The 23754-nt window shown below is 43.4% G+C and overlaps 1 protein-coding gene across 3 annotated transcripts in view; it reads left to right on the top strand.

Moving 5' to 3' along the window:
* Positions 1-2958: 2958 nt before the first annotated feature.
* Positions 2959-23754, top strand: part of LOC123991378 (rho GTPase-activating protein 18-like) — a 45125-nt gene continuing 24329 nt past the window's right edge. For 2 of the 3 annotated variants that reach the window (XR_006830788.1, XM_046292912.1), the window contains exon 1: positions 2959-3231. Coding sequence is in view for 1 of the 3 variants with exons in the window: in XM_046292912.1 (XP_046148868.1) it covers positions 3119-3231 (113 nt within the window). In the remaining 2 variants the exon portion in view is untranslated. Of the gene's footprint in view, positions 3232-18108; positions 18295-23754 lie in introns of those variants that run through there. The other variant, XM_046292913.1, reaches the window with a different exon arrangement.

Here is a 23754-nt window from a genome sequence, read left to right as displayed (position 1 = left end):
AAATGTTTTGGTTTGAATGAATGAAGGGGGGGGGGGGGGAATCAGTGAGGCTCCTCTTCGCCTGCTGGGACAAAAATGGGGGAGGTTGAAGGTAAACAAAACTATCTGAAAGCTAACGTTACACCTTGAGACTGGAACAGGTTGAGTTACCGCAAAACACCAGATAGCATCTTTGCTCTACAGAACATTTCTTTTTTTTTACTGCGCCTCATCGTCGTATGGCTTTCAGTGCCTAAAAATGTTGCTCTATCCTGTTACCCGTTGGATAGCAGAGATGAAATACCCGGATATAGTAGTTAACTACCAGTTAATCCAATAGCAAACAATGCAACATACGCGTTTCAAATCGCCCTTATAAGTACAGTACTATAAATTACAGTTATCCCATTAGGCAATAGACTTACCCAACAAATCTATCATTTCTACAATATCTTTCCAATGTGTAATCAAAGGTGTGCTCAATGAAGACATCCTCTACAAGCATATATGCAAATAAAATGTTATTTTTCAGATTTAATCACAACATAAGTGTCTGTAATGAAATGTAAGAAATTCAATTTAAGAAATTCAATTCATGAAAATAAAACAATGTTTAGCACACATTCATTTGCATCAAGCCTGTCTTGAGCATTTGGCCATAAATTCTCATCCACATCCCAGTGAATGTCCTCATTGTTCATGCACTGCGCGAAAAACCTTTGGCAGAGCGAATCCAAACTTGACATTGGTCTGCATTGATGTCCTCTCATGCCCATCCATGGCCAGGAGGGTGACATACTCATGGGGACGGGACGGCGCTCGTACACCTCCCACCTCCGTGCTGTAAAATCTCCTCAATAGGGTTAAGGAAAGGAGAGTATGGGGGCAGATATAGGGTCACGAATCGGGGATGGGCCCGAAACCATGCCTGAACCACCTGTGCATGGTGGATCATGACATTGTCCCACACAATGACATAGGTGACCCCTTCACCTTGACAGGCCTGCTCAATTTCCTTGAGAAAGTGTGCAATGTTGTAGGATCCAAGTAATGGCCTAAGTCCTACCACACCATCTTCGGTGATAGCTGTGCACATGGAGATGATTCCCTCACGGTTTCCAGGCACTTGGATGGTCGCCCGTTAGCTGATGAGGTTCACCCATGGCGCAGAGTTTTGGCCAGGTTGAAGCTCGCTTCATCAACAAAGATATCCGTGTGATGGTTCACAGCAAAATCAAGCACCATCACTAGGATCTAGGACCTGTCTGCTCGACTGACATGTCGAGAAGGCAGAGCAACGCCCTATCATGGACAGACCTCTTCGGATATTTTTGTTTTAATGATAAGAGAATCATATGAAAAATATTGTGAGCATTTTCATTGTGAAAGGCAATTACTTTATATGAAAGGTATTTCTAGATGAAACACTGATTAGGTTTGGTGAAAACATTACTGTGTGATTTTGTGTGTTGTACTTATCAATTGTAAAATGTTCTTAAAGTTTAAAAAACAACAGCCTTTTGATGATCTGTTTTTTTGTACTAAGAGTTGTGAAATTTCACCACCTACTTGTGAAAATAGTACCAAAGGGATAAAAACATGTTTTTAAATCTAACCCCTATACTATGTAGCGAGCGTGGAGACTATCTCCCTCCCAACAGAAATGCCAAAGCACAAGACGCCTGTTATCCCTTTCATTTCTATTCAGAACATGGCAAAACGCCAACATTACTCAGTTGGGATGAAAATACAAACAATGTGCTGAGAAGGTTCAGAGAATATTCAATTATAACTTTTTACATTGTTACAACACGTGGCCCGGGTTAGCTAAGAAATGACTACTCCATTTGGTAAGGACACATTTAGTTCATTAGGTCTCCCCATTGTTGAGGTCTGTACATTTCAAATTGACCAGGTTATATGAGTTATACTGTATGAATTCACTGTTGGGCACTACCTATCAGATCAGTGTGCTGAATGAGGGGAACCACCCCACATGGACCTCTCATTATGACACCATTGGACAGATTATAGGCTATGCAAGGCCCTGTGTTTTGTGCAATCATGTGACAAAGCAAGATTTTATCCTGTATTTGAAACCTTATACAGAAATGAGAATTACACCAAAAATGAAAGCAATTGTCTGAGGACGGTGCTGAACCATCTGACTGAAAAAGAAACGGGGACAGTTTGACGAACATCTCTGAATAAAGGGTCAAAATCCAAGCATGTCACATTATTGCACACAACACAGGGCTCTAGATGTCACTGTTGGTCAGTACCATTGACACAAAGGTTACTTACTACCTATCAGGTAACTTGAGTGAGAACTTCACCACTCCTTATTCAAGTTGTATGGGATGGTAGAGACTTCCCCCATTACCTGAGCTCTAGCAGCACAATGACAGAGATTGGGGAGAATTCATTTGTCGAATTCCATTGCTAAATGTTTTGTTTGCCATTTACTTGAGGAACCGAACTGAAGGTAACAGAAACAAACTGTGAGAGACCTTTGCTACATGAATTTTTTCAATAGAAACGTTTTTTTTTGTTGTAAAACATTTTCCATTTGGAGTAAATGGTTTCGATTGCAAACCGTTTTGCAACAGAGGAAACGCTTTGCAAGGGAATATGACTAATGAATATTCCTCTGGTGAGGTGGTCAGTTTCTATAATCTCTCAACTGACTGAATGTCAACAAAGCAACTATACACATAAAAACAGAATGAAGATGGGTAGGATGGAGACAAGAGGGCATACAAAATCCCCACTGACCTTACGCATTCTGTCTCTCAGCAAATTATTTTATTTAGCTATTTAGTTTAGAACAATACAAGGCTGAAGAATGAGATAAAATAAACACATTTAATAATGTTGACATTTGCCCAAAGGCCTATTTCATTTACATGTGGAAGTGAGATGTTTTATGCAAATAAGACCGACTTCCACTGGGTTGTCCTCTCGAGCCGTGGTGTCGGGTTTCACCGCGAGTAGGCATGAGAGTAGGAGCGGTCGATTGCTTCATTCATTTTCTGACAAGAGTAACGCAGCGTGTGCCAATGCAAAGTAGGCAACACTCAACCCCGCTGGTTAACAGTAGCTAGGCGCTTGCTTTGGTATGATATTTTGGCGGTGAGCGATGGAAATGAAAGACTCGTGCAGTGTCATTTTAACAGCATACCATTCATACGCACAGTCCAGGATACATTTGGTGGATGAGGGCTATGCGCCTCCAAGACACTCTCCTTGCAGGTAACTGGCACTTTATTGATGGAAAAGCTGCAAGATAAATGAACAAATGTATGTTACCTGTTTAACTAGTTTGTTATTGTGTATCCATTGATATAACGTTCAAACAAATATGACTGGGTAAAGCGCTTTGAGAGCGAGAGCGTGGGAAATTGGGACTTTAAATGATAGTCTCTGCTGTCAGAAGTTGACTGCCTCGCTACTGGCGGTGATGGTGAGTAGCCTAGCTCTATACAAAACGCTTTGAAGATGTTTCTTGAATTATTGCGTTGGTTTCTGCTGAAGTGTCTTGTTGGTTTCTGCATAGCACCACATACGGTATGTGACACAGTTCTGACACGCTTAAGACTTGAAGTGATTTTCAAGTGTAGCCTATCAAACAAAGATGTGCCTTTTTAAAATACGTTCTTAGCCTATTGGATGCATTAACTGCACATTTGCAGGATGATGGTGCCTGTTGGCACTGATCTGACGTCAGTTTTACATTATAGCTTCTGATGGGTCACGAGATCAGGATTTGAGCATTTCTACATCAGGAAAGCCTGAACGTTGTTTGGATATCACAGATTGTTCTGGCAATTCTCTCATAGAATCAAACTTGGTAGGAAGCATGTTTGATAAGTTGTTTTTTCATTTGAGTCACAAACTATTTAAGAAAATCATGATGAAAGTGGCCATTTCAATCCCGTTTTAAGACCTATAAGCCTACATGCAAAAATATGATTCGTTAACTGTACGTGATCGACATATTGGTGTCAGTGATAAAATGGAATATGTCAAGATTCTGAATATTTTTTTTGACATTAATATATTCAACATAAATATGAAATAAAAAGGGGTACTTCATGTTAGTTGATTTTGAGACATTGTTTACATTTCCAGAGTGGGTGCTCAGCTACTTTTAACGGTATGATCCAGGTTATGACCACCACAAACACGGTGAATGGGAAAATGGATTCAAAGGAAACTCCCTCTGCACTTGATTTGCTGAATGTGATTGGTTAGTGACCTATTAGTAATGGGCGAGTTGGTTTTTTATGGCCCAGTGCCCCCGGTGGGTGGAGATTTCACTTAGGGACCAATGGAAGGGTCTAAAATGTATAAATTCTGCCCACCCGGGGCATTCAAAGGAACTTGCCTATTGTTCAGATGGAGAGGTATAGCTCACTCTGGCTGGGTTTACTTTCAGGTGAGTCCAACAAAACTCTCAATTTGCAGGCAGTCACTTGGCAGGCACTGCACAGAGCACAAGGGGACATTTATATAGCTGATTATGTCTGGGTACGGCCATTGAACATAACAACTGTCATTATGTGTAATTATAAATAGCTATATTTTTTTTATATAGACACACACAAACAAAAGGAATAAGAAATTGTTCAGGTTTCACCATGTCTCCAGTGGTGGATTTAACAAGCCAATCATCTAGGATTGCAGAGTCGTATTCATTAGGGCACACCGTAGCAAAACATTTTGCAACAGAAAACAAAAATGTGTGTTTGTTATTTACAAGTTCCGGTAGGCCTTGTTTAAGTCTGTTTTCCTCTGTTTTGTGCCGAGTGAATACGACTGTAGACTGATTGAACTGCCAGGTCACTTCACCTAGCTGTGTGTGTGTTAAGGTTTGCAGGGTGACACTCATCTGGCATTGAACTGCCAGGTCACGTCACCTAGCTGTGTGTGTGTTAAGGTTTGCAGGGCTACACTCATCTGGCATTGAACTGCCAGGTCACGTCACCTAGCTGTGTGTGTGTTAAGGTTTGCAGGGCTACACTACATTGAACTGGAATGTTTGTTAATGGAGTCCCCTGTCTGACTTCACACAACATTTCACAGCCTCTTTCCTCCATTCTAACCATTAATTCATTACATTAAGGGAAATATATACTACATTAGACCTATAGAAATGTTAGGCTAAAATAATATAGATAAAATATCCTTACAATTATTTTTAAAGACTTAAAGTATATCTAAATCTGTTCTTGAGTAAGAAATGAACTCTCACACGCCATCGACTAGATGTTCTGCTATTTGAACACTTTCTTAACAATTCACTCTCTTTCCAATGATATGAGATAGCTGTTGACTTGTACTGTAGTAGGTACGACATGGTCTGTACTGACCGTATGTTCCACTGTGTTGCCCCACCTGAACAACCTCAGAACAGCTGTCCTCCCAGCATGCAGTTTGCCCAGACGCTCTGTGTGGCTGCTTGTCCCGTGTGTGTACTTGTGCGTGTCATTGACGGGTGATGTCAGCCACGAGCTACCCGGGGTCAGGCACCGACAGGGGAGCTAGCCTCTTTTGGTGTGGCATGCCAAAACGTTGTTTACCCTTGGGATATTATGGCTTCTCAGTATTGCTCTTGAATTAATTTACGTTGAAATATTTTTTTTTTGTGTGAAAGATTATCAAATGTTTCTGTGGTGAAAATTGTAAGAATATTTTGGGTTAACGTAATAATCTGATGTCAGTAATGTGTTAAGATAAAACGGGCCACATGTTTTCACATGGAATGATGCTTTGACTACCAGTACAAGGTTAGATAATGAAGAACATGGAGAACATGGTGGTTCTCTCCCTCTGCTGTTTTATAAAAGGGTATCAGAACATACAGTAGGCAACATCACTTATAGTAATGGCCCTTATGCTGTACGTTACAGTACTTTCACTGATCAGACTGATATTATTACAACTTTCATCCAAAATATGAGCTTGTTTTACTCCAATGTTTGTAAACAAAGTTCATGTAAACAAACACCGTATAGCCTCAAATTTCAAAATCGTGGATGGTCAGTCCTTGCATCCATATCTGTCTATGAATTTGAGTGGTTACATTTCTCCTTAATTATGTTGTTGCTGTTGTGATATTCAATTGGTAGTTAGTCTTTGTCCCATCGCTGCAACTCCCCTACAGACTCGGGAAAGGTGACGGTCAAGAGTCATGCGTCCTCCGTAACACGACCCTGCCAAATCGCACTGCTTGCTTAATCCGGAAGCCAACCGCACCAATGTGTCGGAGGAAACAACTGTCGACCAAGTCGGCTTGCAGGTGTCCGGCCCGCCACAAGGAGTTGCTAGAGTGCGATGGGACAAGGAAATCCCGGCCAGCCAAACCCTTCCCTAACCTGTCAACGTAGGGCCAATTGTGCACTGCCTCATGGGTCTTCCGGTCATGGCCCCCTGTCACACAGCCTGGGATCAAACCCTGGCCTGTAGTGATGCCTTAAGCACTGCAATGTGCTTCAGACCGCTGGGCCACTCAGGAGGCACCATCCTTAAGCTTTTTATCGAAACAGTGGCAGGGAGCTCGCTTTGTTTCAACTGATAGAATTCTTTCTGGAATCAGGTTTGCCAGATTAACTGGTGACAACATCAGGACAATTCATTGACATTTTAAGGACGCACTTGCTGCTTCAGCAGTTTAAACTGTTCTAGTTGTATTTTATCCAGGCCACTAAAGCCTGTGCTTTTGGGAGTGGGTTAATTTATTTTAATGAGAGTTCAGCTTTCTTTATTAATTAGCCCACTTTAGTAATAATTTGACCCAGAATTTCAAATGAATCTCCCAATCTAGAGGGCACAGCTGGACCCACCAACACGACTGATGATAAAAAACAGAAAAGTGTCACAAAATAATTGAACACAGAGAAATCAGATGGACACAGAGAGGATCCACCTTCACCACACTGAGGGCGTTGCTGTACACTGGGATCATGTGTCTCTCACTCCCGGGTGACATCATCCCCTCCCACAGGCTAGAGCTGTGTGCGCACAATAATGCACTCTGTGCACCTTTTTAGTTTTGGGACCAGCACGTGGGTTTGTGCATTTGGGTCACTGGCAGGATTATTTTCAAAGCTTACCCTCCATTGAGTTGTCAGACACACAATGGTAACCCTTGGCACACGGGTGTCTCCCCATGACTGTGCCTATTGTAGCTGGTGAAAGACAGGCTCTTTGCTGTCTTGCAACCGCTGCTGTGGTAATTAGGGTTATTGCTATATTGGTATGGTTGCAGACTGTGCTGTTAGGCTAACGGAGATGTTTTGGAACAAACATGACTGAAATCTATAAACAGCGATATTGGGTGACTGTTGGTGGTTTGACTGTTTGGAATGGATGACTAGTTACATGTAGGATTTTTGGTTGTTGGCAATTCCATGATTTTTATTGACCTTTTATTTAACTAGACAAGTCAGTTAAGAACAAATTCTTATTTTCAATGACGGCCTAGGAACAGTGGGTTAACTCAGGGGCAGAACGACAGATTTGTACCTTGTCAGCTTGGGGGTTTGAACTTGCAACCTTCCGGTTACTAGTCCAACGCTCTAACCACTAGGCTACCCTGCCGCCCCAGGGTAGCCTAGTCGTGGTGGTGTGTCGAGCTGTGCCCTCTAGATTGGGAGATTAATTTGAAATTATGGGTCAAATGATTACTAAAGTGGGCTAATTAATAAAGAAAGCTGAGCTCTCGTTAAAATAAATGAACCCACTCCCAAAAGCACAGGCTTTAGTGGCCTGGATAAAATACAACTAGAACAGTTGATAACGGAGACTCAGATTTTTCGCTTTAAAATGAATGCTAAACAAAAACCATTGATTTTCAAACTCTATGGACAAGGATTACTTTAAACAATTTACACTGAACATTTCACAAAAAAACATTTACTGGAAGTACTGTGCAGATGTGTATTTTGCTAACAGAATTACGGTAAAATCTCTTTCTTTTTTTGGAAGCGACCACATTTTCCAAAAACTCTTGGTCTTTTTTTCTCATGGAATTTACCATATCCACGTTCAGTGACTTCACTTGTGAAGTGTGTTGATGTCACAGGAGAAGTCTGTTGTTGATGGTAGCTTAGTCTGTTGTTGATGGTAGCTTAGTCTGTTGTGATGGTAGCTTAGTCTGTTGTGGATGGTAGCTTAGTCTGTTGTGGATGGTAGCTTAGTCTGTTGTGGATGGTGGCTTAGTCTGTTGTGGATGGTGGCTTAGTCTGCTGTGGATGGTGGCTTAGTCTGCTGTGGATGGTGGCTTAGTCTGCTGTGGATGGTGGCTTAGTCTGCTGTGGATGGTGGCTTAGTCTGCTGTGGATGGTGGTTTAGTCTGCTGTGGATGGTGGTTTAGTCTGCTGTGGATGGTGGCTTAGTCTGCTGTGGATGGTAGCTTTTCTATAAATCACTTCCCATTTCACTGTAGCGTTTTTACAGCATGTTTTGTATTTGGGCAACGTGATGAGGAACTACACAGTGATCAGCCTGAGGAAGTTGTTGTTCTTCTGCCTGACTAAATGGACCAGCGAAACCCATTTGAGAGTTTCAAGAATTTTCTGTTTCTATCGACACATTTTTATCACCTTGGGAAATGCATGGGAAATGCATGGGAAATGCATGGGAAATGCTTGGGAAATGAATGCCTTGTTGAAATGGAGATATCACTGTGAATCAATGCAGTGTGTTATTTTGTGGTAAGGGAGATACACTTGATTGACGGGTTAGATGCGTGTGCCCATTTATCTCTGACGGCATACAGCTCAGTACTTTTATTACCGAGTGAGTGAACATGTCCCCCAAAGGCACTCATAACCTGACAGATTACAAGGAAACCACAATGGAAGAAAAGGTCGGTCGTTCATAATGGGGATTATCAGAAACGAGAATGAGGTTTGTCTCTATAACCTGTCTCCTCCCCTTCAGCTAAACTGATTTTTGAAATGGATTTAAAAAGTGACATAAGGTATCATAGCTTTCACCTGGTCAGTTTGTCCTGGAAAGGGTAGGTGTTCCTACTGTTTTGTATCCTCAGCAGGTTAGGTGAACTGAATTTTAAGTGTGCGTGCGTGGTCACTGAAAATGTAGTGAATTTGAACTTTACCACTTAAGATGTGACCGAAACGAAGCACACTACTCAAGTACTTCCCACGTTGACTCAGTGTTGACATAGTGGAATTGAAACCTCCTTCCTAGATGTTGGGACTGAAATACCTGCCATAAATCCTTTCTAAATAAAACACCTGAAGGTGCAGTGGGATCATTCCATATGAATTCAATAACTTTCTGACTAAATACATGGGCAAACATGTATGTAAAGGTTTTTGTTCAAATCAAGAGGTGCAGTCAAAGTTATTCATATGGAACGACCCAGTGATAAAATGTGATGGGTTAGCAATAAATAGGACGATGACTGAGACAAATGAGCGAATGACTGCCCGGTCTGGCATTTTTGGCAATGCTGCCTGTCCACATTCCACTCCTCCGCTCTCAGGTAGGACTGAGTGAGAGATGGATGCTGTACATGCTGACTGACGTTTAGGCATTCATCATCTTCCAGAGGTAGAGAACCAAGCAATCTAGAACAGCTGGTCTACTTTGTTTCTCTCCATACCTGAGGGGCTTGGAGAGAGGAGCTGATCTACTCTGCTGTGTTTCTATACCTGAGGGGCTTGGGGTTGGAGAGAGGAGCTGATCTACTCTGCTGTGTTTCTATACCTGAGGGGCTTGGGGTTGGAGAGAGGAGCTGATCTACTCTGCTGTGTTTCTATACCTGAGGGGCTTGGGGTTGGAGAGAGGAGCTGATCTACTCTGCTGTGTTTCTATACCTGAGAGGCTTGGGGTTGGAGAGAGGAGCTGAGCTACACCTATAATGGCTGTAATGTTATACCTGAGTGGATTATGACTGGACTGGAGGAAGACTGATCTACTCTGCTGTGTTTCTATACCTGGAGGTCTTGGGTTTGGAGAGAGGGGCTGTAATGTTATACCTGAGTGGATTATGACTGGACTGGAGGAAGACTGATCTACTCTGCTGTGTTTCTATACCTGAGGGGCTTGGGGTTGGAGAGAGGAGCTGAGCTACACCTATAATGGCTCTAATGTTATACCTGAGTGGATTATGACTGGACTGGAGGAAGACTGATCTACTCTGCTGTGTTTCTATACCTGAAGAGCTTGGGGATGGAGAGAGGGGCTGTAATGTTATACCTGAGTGGATTATGACTGGACTGGAGGAAGACTGATCTACTCTGCTGTGTTTCTATACCTGAAGGGCTTGGGGTTGGAGAGAGGGGCTGTAATGTTATACCTGAGTGGATTATGACTGGACTGGAGGAAGACTGATCTACTCTGCTGTGTTTCTATACCTGAAGAGCTTGGGGATGGAGAGAGGGGCTGTAATGTTATACCTGAGTGGATTATGACTGGACTGGAGGAAGACTGATCTACTCTGCTGTGTTTCTATACCTGAAGGGCTTGGGGTTGGAGAGAGGGGCTGTAATGTTATACCTGAGTGGATTATGACTGGACTGGAGGAAGACTGATCTACTCTGCTGTGTTTCTATACCTGAAGGGCTTGGGGTTGGAGAGAGGGGCTGTAATGTTATACCTGAGTGGATTATGACTGGACTGGAGGAAGACTGATCTACTCTGCTGTGTTTCTATACCTGAAGGGCTTGGGGTTGGAGAGAGGGGCTGCCACTATACACAAGTAAACATTTTTTTTTTAAATGTAACCTTTATTTAACTAGGGAAGTCAGTTAAGGAAAAACATCTTATTTCCAATGACAACCCACTGTTCCTCAGAAGGCTCACTGTCTTGTTCAGGGGCAGAACAACAGATTTGTACCTTGTCAGCTTGGGGATTCGATCCAGCAACCTTTCGGTTACCAGTCCAACACTCTAACCACTAGGCTACCTGCCGCCCTGCACACCTGTAACCAGTGTGAAATGGCTAACTAGTTAGCGGTGGCATCACTCGCTCTGAAACCTTGATGTAGTTGTTTCCCTTGTTCTGCAAGGACAAGTGGCTTTTGTGGAGCGATAGTTAATGATGCTTTGTGGGATTGTTGATGTGTTCAGAGGGTCTCCCAGGTTGGGGCAAGGAGAACGACGGAAGCAACACTGTTACACACACACACACACACACACACACACACAGATTATTATAAAAGCTGTTCTGTCCTGATAAAGGGGAAGAGGTTGAACACTCGACAGTGACTCTATTGTAAACCGTTGAGGGTGAGCGGCTGCGTTATCAGCTGAAGAATTGTTTATTTGCTGTGGAGGATTTATTGTTTTATCATTCTATGCTGCACGTGAATGATCAATTATTCCATCCTCCCATGTCTGTATTCACAACTTTGTTGTCAGGGGAGTCGTTTTGATTTGACTGCAATTTGAGCGAACTGACTGATGTGACAGGATTACTGGAAGGTCTTATTTATTTATTTTTTTAAATGACAATAAGAAGACCGTGATTTGTGAGACTAATGACTACTTTGTACCTAGATCCATTTTTCATGGAGAGATGTTAGTTGTTACTGTAGTGCTGACCTTTGGCTGGAAACAGCCTCTGAAGTCATAACATTGCACCTGACAACTATAACAATGTAAAGATGATCTTTTAACCAGAATAATTCTGTGGATAATATCAAATTAACACGATTATCTCTCTTAAAAAAAGTAGAAAAAAAGATATGGCTGAAATGAGTGTTGACAGTGTGTGTGTCAATTTCGTCCTCGTTTCACTGCCTCCTCCTACAATATTTTCTTTGTAAAGCACGGCAGGAGGAGGTGTGAATTTGAAAGGGAAATGATCACTATGGAGTTGACATACGCTCTGCTCTCTCTCTTTCACACACTCCCACTGTAGTCAGTTATGTTGTGTAGTCCACACTGAGATGGAGTTGGACATGCAAGCCTGACAAAAACAGTACCGGTAGGCAACTCTCATGGTTGAAAGGCTTTTAAAGGCTGTGGATGTGTATTTATGTAACAGAGACTACAATTGGGCCTCTCAAGCATCATTTGATGTTCTGAATCTGTTTGGGCTACAGATGGTCACCTGTGCCCCAGAAAACAGCAGCTCTTTTAAAACTATGAATGTTGTCACCCTAAAATACCCCAAATGTCATTCCAGAGTATATATAACCTGTTCTTTTTGAGCCTGTTGGCCAGATGTTAGATTTAATTTCTACGTTATGTGAACTATTTTTAAAGTCTGTTTTTAGTTCTACTGAATGCACTTGGCTCGGTTAAAAGAGCTCATGTGCCTAACTTGATAGAAACTCCCAGTGTAGCGAGGGAGACTTTATCACGTTGCTATGTCATACTGGCTGGATGTCTGCATGCTTGAACGCCAATAAAACATGAAATGACCCAGGGCATCGATACATCACTCAGAGATGCACAAAAACAATATAACATTACGAAATGGGTGAACCTTTAACGTAGTCACATTTACAGTGCATTCGGAAAGTATTCAGACCCCTTGTCTTTTTCCACGTTTAGTTACGTTACAGCCTTACTCTAAAAAATGTCCCCTCGTCAATATACACACAATACCCCATAATGACAAAGCGAAAACAGGTTTTTATACTTTTTTGCAAATAAAACCCATTTAAATGTGAAATCACATTTAACATAAGTTTTCAGACCATTTACTTTGTCGAAGCAGCGATTACGGCCTTGAGTCTTCTTGGGTATGACGCTACAAGCTTGGTATTTGAGGAGTTTCTTCCATTCTTCTCTGCAGATCCTCTCAAGCTTAGTCGGTTTGGATGGGGAGCGTCGTTGCACAGCTATTTTCAGGTCTCTCATGAGATGTTCGATCAGGTTCAAGTTCGGGCTCTGGCTGGGTCACTCAAGGATATTCAGAGACTTGTACCGAAGCCACTCCTGCATTGTCTTGGCTGTGTGCTTATGGTCGTTGTCCTGTTGGAAGGTGAACCTTTACCCCAGTCTGAGGTCCTGAGAGCCCTGGAGCAGGTTTTCATCAGGGATCTTTCTTTATTTTGCTCGGTTCATCTTTCCCTCAACCCTGACTAGTCTCCCTGTCCCTGCTGCTGAAAAAAACCACCCCCACAGCATGATGCTGCCACCACCATGCTTCACTGTAGGGACGGTGCCAGGTTTTCTATAGATGTGGCGCTTGGCATTCAGGTTAACTTCTTGGTGACAGGGGGCAGTATTGAGCAGCTTGGATGAATAAGGTGCCCAGAGTAAACTGCCTGCTACTCTGTCCCAGATGCTAATATATGCATATTATTTGGAGTATTGGTTAGAAAACACTCTGAAGTTTCTAAAACTGTTTGAATGATGTCTGTGAGTATAACAGAACTTCTATGGCAGGTGAAAACCTGAGACAAATCCAACCAGGAAATGGGAAATCTGAGGTTTGTAGTTTCATTTAAGTGATTGCCTGTCCAATATGCTGTGTCTATGGGGCCAGATTGCACTTCCCAAGGCTTCCAGCAGATGTCAAGTCTTTAGACAGTTGTTTGAGGCTTCTATTGTGGAAGGGTGTCGAATAAGAGCTGTTTCAACAAGTGGACTAGGCTGAGGCCAATCAGTTGTTTACTGTGCAGTCTCGCGGGCGCGTTGTTCCTTCTTTTTCCTCTGTAATGAATACGCTATTGTCCGGTTGGAATATTATTGAAGATTTATTATAAAAAGACCCTAAAGATTGATTGTAAACATCATTTGACATGTTTCTACAACCTGTAATGGAAATCTTTTGACTTTTTGTCTAGATTTTGCAATCGCGCATTGTGCCTTTGGAATAGTGAACTAAACGCGCATTCTAACTAAAAGATCAACAAAGGTAAGTGAAGATTTATATTGCGATTTATGACTTTTGTTGACTCTACAATTTGGCGGGTAACTGTATGGCTTGCTTTTGTGGCTGAACCTGTTCAGATGATTGAATATAGTCCTTTTGCCGTAAAGCTTTTTACAAATCTGACACAGCGGTTGCATTAAGAACAAGTTTATCTTTAATTCTATGTAAAACATGTATCTTTCATCAAAGTTTATGATGAGTATTTCTGTTATTTGATGTGGCTCTCTGCAATTTCTCCGGATGTTTTGGAGGCATTTGAGTTTTTTTTTTTTTTTACACCTCTCTTTGGTTGGAAAATGTGTGAATGATTTCTGTGACTAGTTGCTGACCTAACATAATGATATGTTCTGCTTTTGCCAAAAAGCCTTTTTGAAATTGGACACTGGTTGGATTAACGAGAAGTGTATCTTTAAAATGGTGTAAAATACTTGTGTGGTTGAGGAATTTTAATTATGAGATTTCTGTTGTTTTGAATTTGGCGCCCTGCAATTTCACTGGCTGTTGGTGAGGTGGGCTAGCGTCCCGAACGATCCCAGAGAGGTTAAAGAGTAAAAACTCATCAGATCAGAGAATCTTGTTTATTTTGGTCTGAGAGTCCTTTAGGTGCCTTTTTGGCAAACTCCAAGCGGGCTGTCATGTGCTTTTTACTGAGGAGTGGATTCCGTCTAGCCAATCTACCGTAGGCCTGATTGGTGGAGTGCTGCAGAGGTGGTTTTCCTTCTGGAAGGTTCTAATCTCCATACAAACTATGGAGCTCTTTCAGAGTGACCATTGGGTTCTTGGTCACCTCCCTAACCAAGGCCCTCTCCCCCGATTGCGCAGTTTGACCGTGCGGCCAGTCAAGGAAGAGTCTTGGTGGTACCAAACTTCTTCCATTTACGAATGATGGAGGCCACTGTGTTTTCGGAACTTCAATGCTGCAGAAATGTTTTGGTACCCTTCCCCAGATCTGTGCCTCAACACAATCCTGTCTCAGCGCTCTACGGACAATTCCTTTGACCTCATGGCTTGGTTTTTTTAATCAACTGTGGGACCTTCTATAGACAGGTATGTGCCTTTACAAATCATGTCCAATCAATTTGAATTTTCCACAGGTGGACTCCCAGTTGTAGAAACATCTTGAGGATGATCAGGATGTACATGAGCTCCATTTTTGAGTCTCATAGCAGAGGATCTGAATACTTGTGTAAATAAGGTGTTATTGTTTTTTAATAAAGTTGCAAAAAAAAAAGCTTTCTCTTTTATGTGGTATTGTGTCTAGATTGAGGAAAATGTTGTATTTCATTAATTTTAGAATAGGGCTGTAATGTAACAAAATGTGGGGAAGGGTTTTTAATATTTTCAGAATACACTGTACATGGGGGGGGGGGTTCTAATGTTTACCTAAATATATGGTTTGGTTGTTTATGTGATTATGGCAAATTTCAACGACTTCGCTTATTTATTTTCATTCACCATTTTTTTTTTTTTTGTCAACAGGTCAGGAGTTTACAGTCCAATAACATTCATATAATAGTACATCTCTAGTCTAGCTAGATATGTTTTGTATGTCTAGTTTTCTCTTTGGCCATTTGGTAATGATGGCGTACCAGGCTCCTGCTATCTTTTAAAAGGCCAAACAGGATGTAACTGCTACAGTCAAGAGGAGCCTGTTTCTCACAATGGACCTTCATTCCATGAACAATAACACACACAACATGCACTGCTTTCCCTTCCAAATAACTGACATCAGCTTGTGATGTTACCAGGCTGTTTGTAATGTAACTACCAGGTTTGAAAATACAGTTAAAGGTACTTTGTTGAAGAAGGATGAGTGGCCATTTTTACAGTATTATTGGTGGGCATTTTCAATTTGTACTGCAGATTTGACAGTGATGTAATGCTAGGATAATCAACAAAACAGATGGTGTGTGTGGGGGGGACGTGACTTCATGCCACACACACTACATGAGCTATTTTGGCTGCGGGAGTCTAAAACACGAGTTCTGGATAAAGTGGAGACAACACAAGATGGTATTCCATCGGATTTCCATAGCTGGACATTAGTCATGGGCAGCGATGTTAGTAAACATATGATGACACTTCGTTATGTCATGACCAGCATGTGACCACTGACCAGGGCCTATCATCCTTTTATCAAGGTACTGGACCAAAACATCCCCATACAACTCATGAATCGTTACTGATGTTTTGGGTCGTATCCCACTCTTCATACAAACCCCCATCCGTCCACTAACGCCACTCAAGCAACCTATACATTCCCAATCAAGTGTATTAATCAGTGAGGCAGCCATTACATCCTTGTTTTTATTGATCTGTAGTTGGAGGATGTAGCCTGCTGTTATGTTGTTAATGCCCCTTCTTTTTACCAGACCTGTACTAAAAAGGGCGCTCTGTGCTCACAGCCCCTCTTTTTAGTGTGTTGCGTGTGTGTGTGTATGTATGCATGTGTATCTCTTTTCTTTGAGGCCATAATGACCTTAGTGAACCCAGGTAGATCTGATGGTGTTGAGAGGGTCTGCAAACTAAATAGTGGCTCCTGACCTGCGGCCCTAGACCAGACACTCTGCTGTGTGACCGGTAGGAGGGGAATTGGCTCTTGCATCTTCTGATGAGAGCAGGGGGGGGGGGCTTGCTGATGAGGGCAGGTGGGGGTTCTGGTGATGAGGGGGTGTTATGATGATGGCAGCTTGATGACCTGGATGACCTGGATCAGTCGTCTAGCCCCACTCAGATAATCAGATGTGTAGGAAGGGGAAAGTCCCATTTTTGTCTTTTAATGTCACTGAAGAAACTGTTCAAGAAAGAGACAGAGGTCAGGCCAATAGTACGACTGGTCAAGGAAATGATTGATAGTGGACTGACTTTGGATCAGTTGTTGGCTGGGCTTTAGCCTACAAACCAGAATGAATGTAATGCTAGCTGTGACCAGGTCTGGACCATATGCACCAGACGGAAAGGCAGATGTTCCAGCTCCTAGCCAGGGGCTTATTAAGGAAAATGAGTTTTAGTTTCGACCGTCACACTGATTTAAGATCAACATGTGTTGTTATTTGCACAGTTTTAAAGTTGGAAAGATAAAAGTCTTTAGGTTTTAGACACATGCGCTACAGTCAGCTACAGTCAGCAATTTGGCACGTGCACGATTTTGGTTTCATGGCTTCGTAAAGTGTATGGCCAATTGAATCAGTAGGAGATCGGGGAGAAGGTTTTAGCTGATTCACTTATGAATGAAGGAGATGCCAAAGTGGCTTTGGTAGGTTTTGAAGGGCACGCTTCCAATACTTTACTTTCCAGCAGTGGGCCACTGGCTGCACAGGAGAGTGGTCTTGGTCGGACATGTTTAAAGCTGCAGTGAGTGAGTCGAAACACGTGTAAATGGTTATGCTTTTCGGGGGTATTGTTGTTGGACTCTGGCCTTGGCTCTCAGGCCCTGGTGTTGACATTCTTGGAGGAATTAGGTCATGATTGGAGGGCTCTTGGTTTTCTACTCCGATTACAGACCTCCGTACCCACTCCCTGCCCTCGCTCTGCTTTCTATCCATCAAGACCAGGCCAGCTCCACGTGTTTCCAGTTTCTCCATCACCATTGACCTACATATGTTTGGGGAGGGAATTCATATTTTATCTTTGATATTGAATTACTTTGGAGCTCCAGTAATGATCTGATGTAAAAACAATAAAAATACATTTAATTGAAATGATTGTTTTGAGCAGAGCTTTTTGTAAGATTTTCACTTATAACAGGACAGCTGGGATGCACAGCAACAGCTATTTGAAGTTGTTTGTAATCCAGGTTTTAAGAGGGATCTGTATTTGTACTATTCCTAATTACTAATTATGGGTTAGGTTTGCCCTTAATAGAGCCATTTATTAACTTGTGGTACAATTAACTGCCATGTCCTCTGTCTTTCTGACTCTTTCTCTCTCCCTCACTGTCTTTCTGACTCTTTCTCCACTGGATCTGTCAGAGGGAGTGTGAAAGAGGTGCAGAGATGTGGGCATGTAATGACCTTTTTAAAGAGGCAGTTGAGGCTTGGTGAAGATTAAAGCAGAGAAGAGGAATTGTAAGCAGTAAATATGTCGGGAGGGGGGCAGGGGAGTGGAAAAGGGGAGGGGTGAAAGAGACTGGGAGTGAGGGAAGGAGGGGAGAAAGCTGGACACTGGAGACTTGTGTGCCTCCCCGCGGAGTGGGAATGGGATGGAGGGAGAGCGCAAGAGAGGAGGTGTGTGTGTGTGTGTGTGTGTGTGTGGGAGGGAGGAGAGATGAGTCTCTGTGGAACCCAAGCTCTGTCTGTTGGAGGATATCCTGAGATAGTTGTCTCTGTCTCTCTCTCCCTGCCTGGCTTCAAACAGATTTTGTTTATATACTCTAGACAGGCACCTCTCTCTCTTTTAGATCACTAGAGTTCACTCGCTCCCTTCTCTCAAGCTGGATGAGGAACTGAAAGGTAATCTTATTTTTCCTCCTGAAATGTTGTGCGTGTGTGCGTGCGTGTGTGCGATTTGATTCTTGTGAAGTGGAACATTAACACATGGACTGTCTGTATTGATGGTGGTGTGAATGAATATGTATTGTATTTACTAAGATATTTCCTTTTGAGAAAACCTTTTAGCCAGAGGTCATGGATTATGACTTCTAATTCCATTTAGTTATTTGTATGAATGTTTTGATTTTTGTGAAAGATATTTCAGAGCAATTTTTTACTTAGGATATCCTACTAAGAAGCACACCTGAAGACTTAGGGATTGTAGTACATTCATTATATCTGAATTGACTGTAGTGGAACGGTACCCACATGATGGATGAGAGGTTTTTGAACGGAATGATGGTTCTATAGGTTTCCGAAGCTGTGGTATGACTACTGCATGTATCTGCTGTGGTATGACTACTGCATGTATCTGCTGTGGTATGACTACTGCATGTATCTGCTGTGGTATGACTACTGCATGTATCTGCTGTGGTATGACTACTGCATGTATCCGCTGTGGTATGACTACTGTATGTATCCGCTGTGGTATGACTACTGTATGTATCCGCTGTGGTATGACTGCTGTGGTATGACTACTGTATGTATCCGCTGTGGTATGACTACTGCATGTATCTGCTGTGGTATGACTACTGCATGTATCTGCTGTGGTATGACTACTGCATGTATCTGTATCTACTGCATGTATCTGGTATGACTACTGCATGTATCCGCTGTGGTATGACTACTGCATGTATCTGCTGTGGTATGACTACTGCATGTATCTGCTGTGGTATGACTACTGCATGTATCTGCTGTGGTATGACTACTGCATGTATCTGCTGTGGTATGACTACTGCATGTATCTGCTGTGGTATGACTACTGCATGTATCTGCTGTGGTATGACTACTGCATGTATCTGCTGTGGTATGACTACTGCATGTATCCGCTGTGGTATGACTACTGCATGTATCCGCTGTGGTATGACTGCTGTGGTATGACTACTGCATGTATCTGCTGTGGTATGACTACTGCATGTATCTGCTGTGGTATGACTACTGCATGTATCTGCTGCATGTATCCGCTGTGGTATGACTGCTGTGGTATGACTACTGCATGTATCTGCTGTGGTATGACTACTGCATGTATCCGCTGTGGTATGACTACTGCATGTATCCGCTGTGGTATGACTACTGCATGTATCCGCTGTGGTATGACTACTGCATGTATCCGCTGTGGTATGACTACTGCATGTATCTGCTGTGGTATGACTACTGCATGTATCTGCTGTGGTATGACTACTGCATGTATCTGCTGTGGTATGACTACTGCATGTATCTGCTGTGGTATGACTACTGCATGTATCTGCTGTGGTATGACTACTGCATGTATCTGCTGTGGTATGACTACTGCATGTATCTGCTGTGGTATGACTACTGCATGTATCTGCTGTGGTATGACTACTGCATGTATCTGCTGTGGTATGACTACTGCATGTATCTGCTGTGGTATGACTACTGCATGTATCTGCTGTGGTATGACTACTGCATGTATCCGACTGTGGTATGACTACTGCATGTATCTGCTGTGGTATGACTACTGCATGTATCTGCTGTGGTATGACTACTGCATGTATCTGCTGTGGTATGACTACTGCATGTATCTGCTGTGGTATGACTGCTGTGGTATGACTGCTGTGGTATGACTGCTGTATGTATCCGCTGTGGTATGACTACTGCATGTATCCGCTGTGGTATGACTACTGCATGTATCTGCTGTGGTATGACTACTGCATGTATCCGCTGTGGTATGACTACTGCATGTATCTGCTGTGTATGACTACTGCATGTATCTGCTGTGGTATGACTACTGCATGTATCTGCTGTGGTATGACTACTGCATGTATCTGCTGTGGTATGACTACTGCATGTATCTGCTGTGGTATGACTACTGCATGTATCTGCTGTGGTATGACTACTGCATGTATCTGCTGTGGTATGACTACTGCATGTATCTGCTGTGGTATGACTATGTATCTGCATGTATCCGCTGTGGTATGACTACTGCATGTATCCGCTGTGGTATGACTACTGCATGTATCTGCTGTGGTATGACTACTGCATGTATCTGCTGTGGTATGACTACTGCATGTATCTGCTGTGGTATGACTACTGCATGTATCTGCTGTGGTATGACTACTGCATGTATCTGCTGTGGTATGACTACTGCATGTATCTGCTGTGGTATGACTACTGCATGTATCTGCTGTGGTATGACTACTGCATGCATCTGCTGTGGTATGACTACTGCATGCATCTGCTGTGGTATGACCACTGCATGCATCTGCTGTGGTATGACTATCAAATCAAATCAAATCTTATTTGTCACATACACATGGTTAGCAGATGTTAATGCGAGTGTAGCGAAATGCTTGTGCTTCTAGTTCCGACAATGCAGTGATAACCAACAAGTAATCTAACTAACAATTCCAAAACTACTGTCTTATACACAGTGTAAGGGGATAAGGAACATGTACATAAGGATATATGAATGAGTGATGGTACAGAGCAGCATACAGTAGATGGTATCGAGTACAGTATATACATATGAGATGAGTGTGTAGACAAAGTAAACAAAGTGGCATAGTTAAAGTGGCTAGTGATACATGTGTTACATAAGGATGCAGTCGATGATGTAGAGTACAGTATATACATATGCATATGAGATGAATAATGTAGGGTAAGTAACATTATATAAGGTAGCATTGTTTAAAGTGGCTAGTGATATATTTACATTTTCCCATCAATTCCCATTATTAAAATGGCTGGAGTTGGGTCAGTGTCAATGACAGTGTGTTGGCAGCAGCCACTCAATGTTAGTGGTGGCTGTTTAACAGTCTGATGGCCTTGAGATAGAAGCTGTTTTTCAGTCTCTCGGTCCCAGCTTTGATGCACCTGTACTGACCTCGCCTTCTGGATGATAGCGGGGTGAACAGGCAGTGGTTTGGGTGGTTGATGTCCTTGATGATCTTTATGGCCTTCCTGTAACAACGGGTGGTGTAGGTGTCCTGGAGGGCAGGTAGTTTGCCCCGGTGATGCGTTGTGCAGTCCTCACTACCCTCTGGAGAGCCTTACGGTTGAGGCGGAGCAGTTGCCGTACCAGGCGGTGATACAGCCCGCCAGAATGCTCTCGATTGTGCATCTGTAGAAGTTTGTGAGTGCTTTTGGTGACAAGCCGAATTTCTTCAGCCTCCTGAGGTTGAATAGGCGCTGCTGCGCCTTCTTCACGACGCTGTCAGTGTGAGTGGACCAATTCAGTTTGTCTGTGATGTGTATGCCGAGGAACTTAAAACTAGCTACCCTCTCCACTACTGTTCCATCGATGTGGATAGGGGTGTTCCCTCTGCTGTTTCCTGAAGTCCACAATCATCTCCTTAGTTTTGTTGACGTTGAGTGTGAGGTTATTTTCCTGACACCACACTCCGAGGGCCCTCACCTCCTCCCTGTAGGCCGTCTCGTCGTTGTTGGTAATCAAGCCTACCACTGTTGTGTCGTCCGCAAACTTGATGATTGAGTTGGAGGCGTGCGTGGCCACGCAGTCGTGGGTGAACAGGGAGTACAGGAGAGGGCTCAGAACGCACCCTTGTGGGGCCCCCGTGTTGAGGATCAGCGGGGAGGAGATGTTGTTGCTTACCCTCACCACCTGGGGGCGGCCAGTCAGGAAGTCCAGTACCCAGTTGCACAGGGCGGGGTCGAGACCCAGGGTCTCGAGCTTGATGACGAGCTTGGAGGGTACTATGGTGTTGAATGCCGAGCTGTAGTCGATGAACAGCATTCTCACATAGGTATTCCTCTTGTCCAGGTGGGTTAGGGCAGTGTGCAGTGTGGTTGAGATTGCATCGTCTGTGGACCTATTTGGGCGGTAAGCAAATTGGAGTGGGTCTAGGGTGTCAGGTAGGGTGGAGGTGATATGGTCCTTGACTAGTCTCTCAAAGCACTTCATGATGACGGAAGTGAGTGCTACGGGGCGGTAGTCGTTTAGCTCAGTTACCTTAGCTTTCTTGGGAACAGGAACAATGGTGGCCCTCTTGAAGCATGTGGGAACAGCAGACTGGTATAGGGATTGATTGAATATGTCCGTAAACAAACCGGCCAGCTGGTCTGCGCATGCTCTGAGGGCGCGGCTGGGGATGCCGTCTGGGCCTGCAGCCTTGCGAGGGTTAACACGTTTAAATGTCTTACTCACCTCGGCTGCAGTGGAGGAGAGACTGCATGTTTCCGTTGCAGGCCGTGTCAGTGGCACTGTATTGTCCTCAAAGCGGGCAAAAAAGTTATTTAGTCTGCCTGGGAGCAAGACATCCTGGTCCGTGACTGGGCTGGATTTCATCTTGTAGTCCGTGATTGACTGTAGACCCTGCCACATGCCTCTTGTGTCTGAGCCATTGAATTGAGATTCCACTTTGTCTCTGTACTGACGCTTAGCTTGTTTGATAGCCTTACGGAGGGAATAGCTGCACTGTTTGTATTCAGTCATGTTGCCAGACACCTTGCCCTGATTAAAAGCAGTGGTTCGCGCTTTCAGTTTCACGCGAATGCTGCCATCAATCCACGGTTTCTGGTTAGGGAATGTTTTATCGTTACTATGGGAACGACATCTTCGACGCACGTTCTAATGAACTCGCACACCGAATCAGCGTATTCGTCAATATTCCCATCTGACGCAATACGAAACATGTCCCAGTCCACGTGATGGAAGCAGTCTTGGAGTGTAGAGTCAGCTTGGTCTGACCAGCGTTGGACAGACCTCAGCGTGGGAGCCTCTTGTTTTAATTTCTGTCTGTAGGCAGGGATCAGCAAAATGGAGTCGTGGTCAGCTTTTCCGAAAGGGGGGCGGGGCAGGGCCTTATATGCGTCGCGAAAGTTAGAGTAACAATGATCCAAGGTTTTACCACCCCTGGTTGCGCAATCGATATGCTGATAAAATTTAGGGAGTCTTGTTTTCAGATTGGTCTTTGTTAAAATCCCCAGCTACAATGAATGCAGCCTCCGGATAAATGTTTTCCAGTTTGCAAAGAGTTAAATAAACGTTGAGTGTTGACTACTGCATTTACCCGCTGTGGTATGACTACTGCATTTACCCGCTGTGGTATGACTACTGTCTGTATCCGCTGGCGTATGGGTACTGTCTGTATCTGCTGGCGTATGGGTACTGTATGTATGGGTACTGTGTGTATCCGCTGGCGTATGGGTACTGTCTGTATCTGCTGGCGTATGGGTACTGTCTGTATCTGCTGGCGTATGGGTACTGTCTGTATCTGCTGGCGTATGGGTACTGTCTGTATCTGCTGGCGTATGGGTACTGTCTGTATCTGCTGGCGTATGGGTACTGTCTGTATGGGTACTGTATGTATCCGCTGGCGTATGGGCACTGTATGTATCCGC

The sequence above is a fragment of the Oncorhynchus gorbuscha genome, linkage group LG12, assembly GCF_021184085.1.
Source record: "Oncorhynchus gorbuscha isolate QuinsamMale2020 ecotype Even-year linkage group LG12, OgorEven_v1.0, whole genome shotgun sequence".
Taxonomy (NCBI): Eukaryota; Metazoa; Chordata; class Actinopteri; order Salmoniformes; family Salmonidae; genus Oncorhynchus; species Oncorhynchus gorbuscha.
Note: the sequence above shows the minus strand (reverse complement) of the source record. Positions and strands in the feature narration are given on the sequence as shown.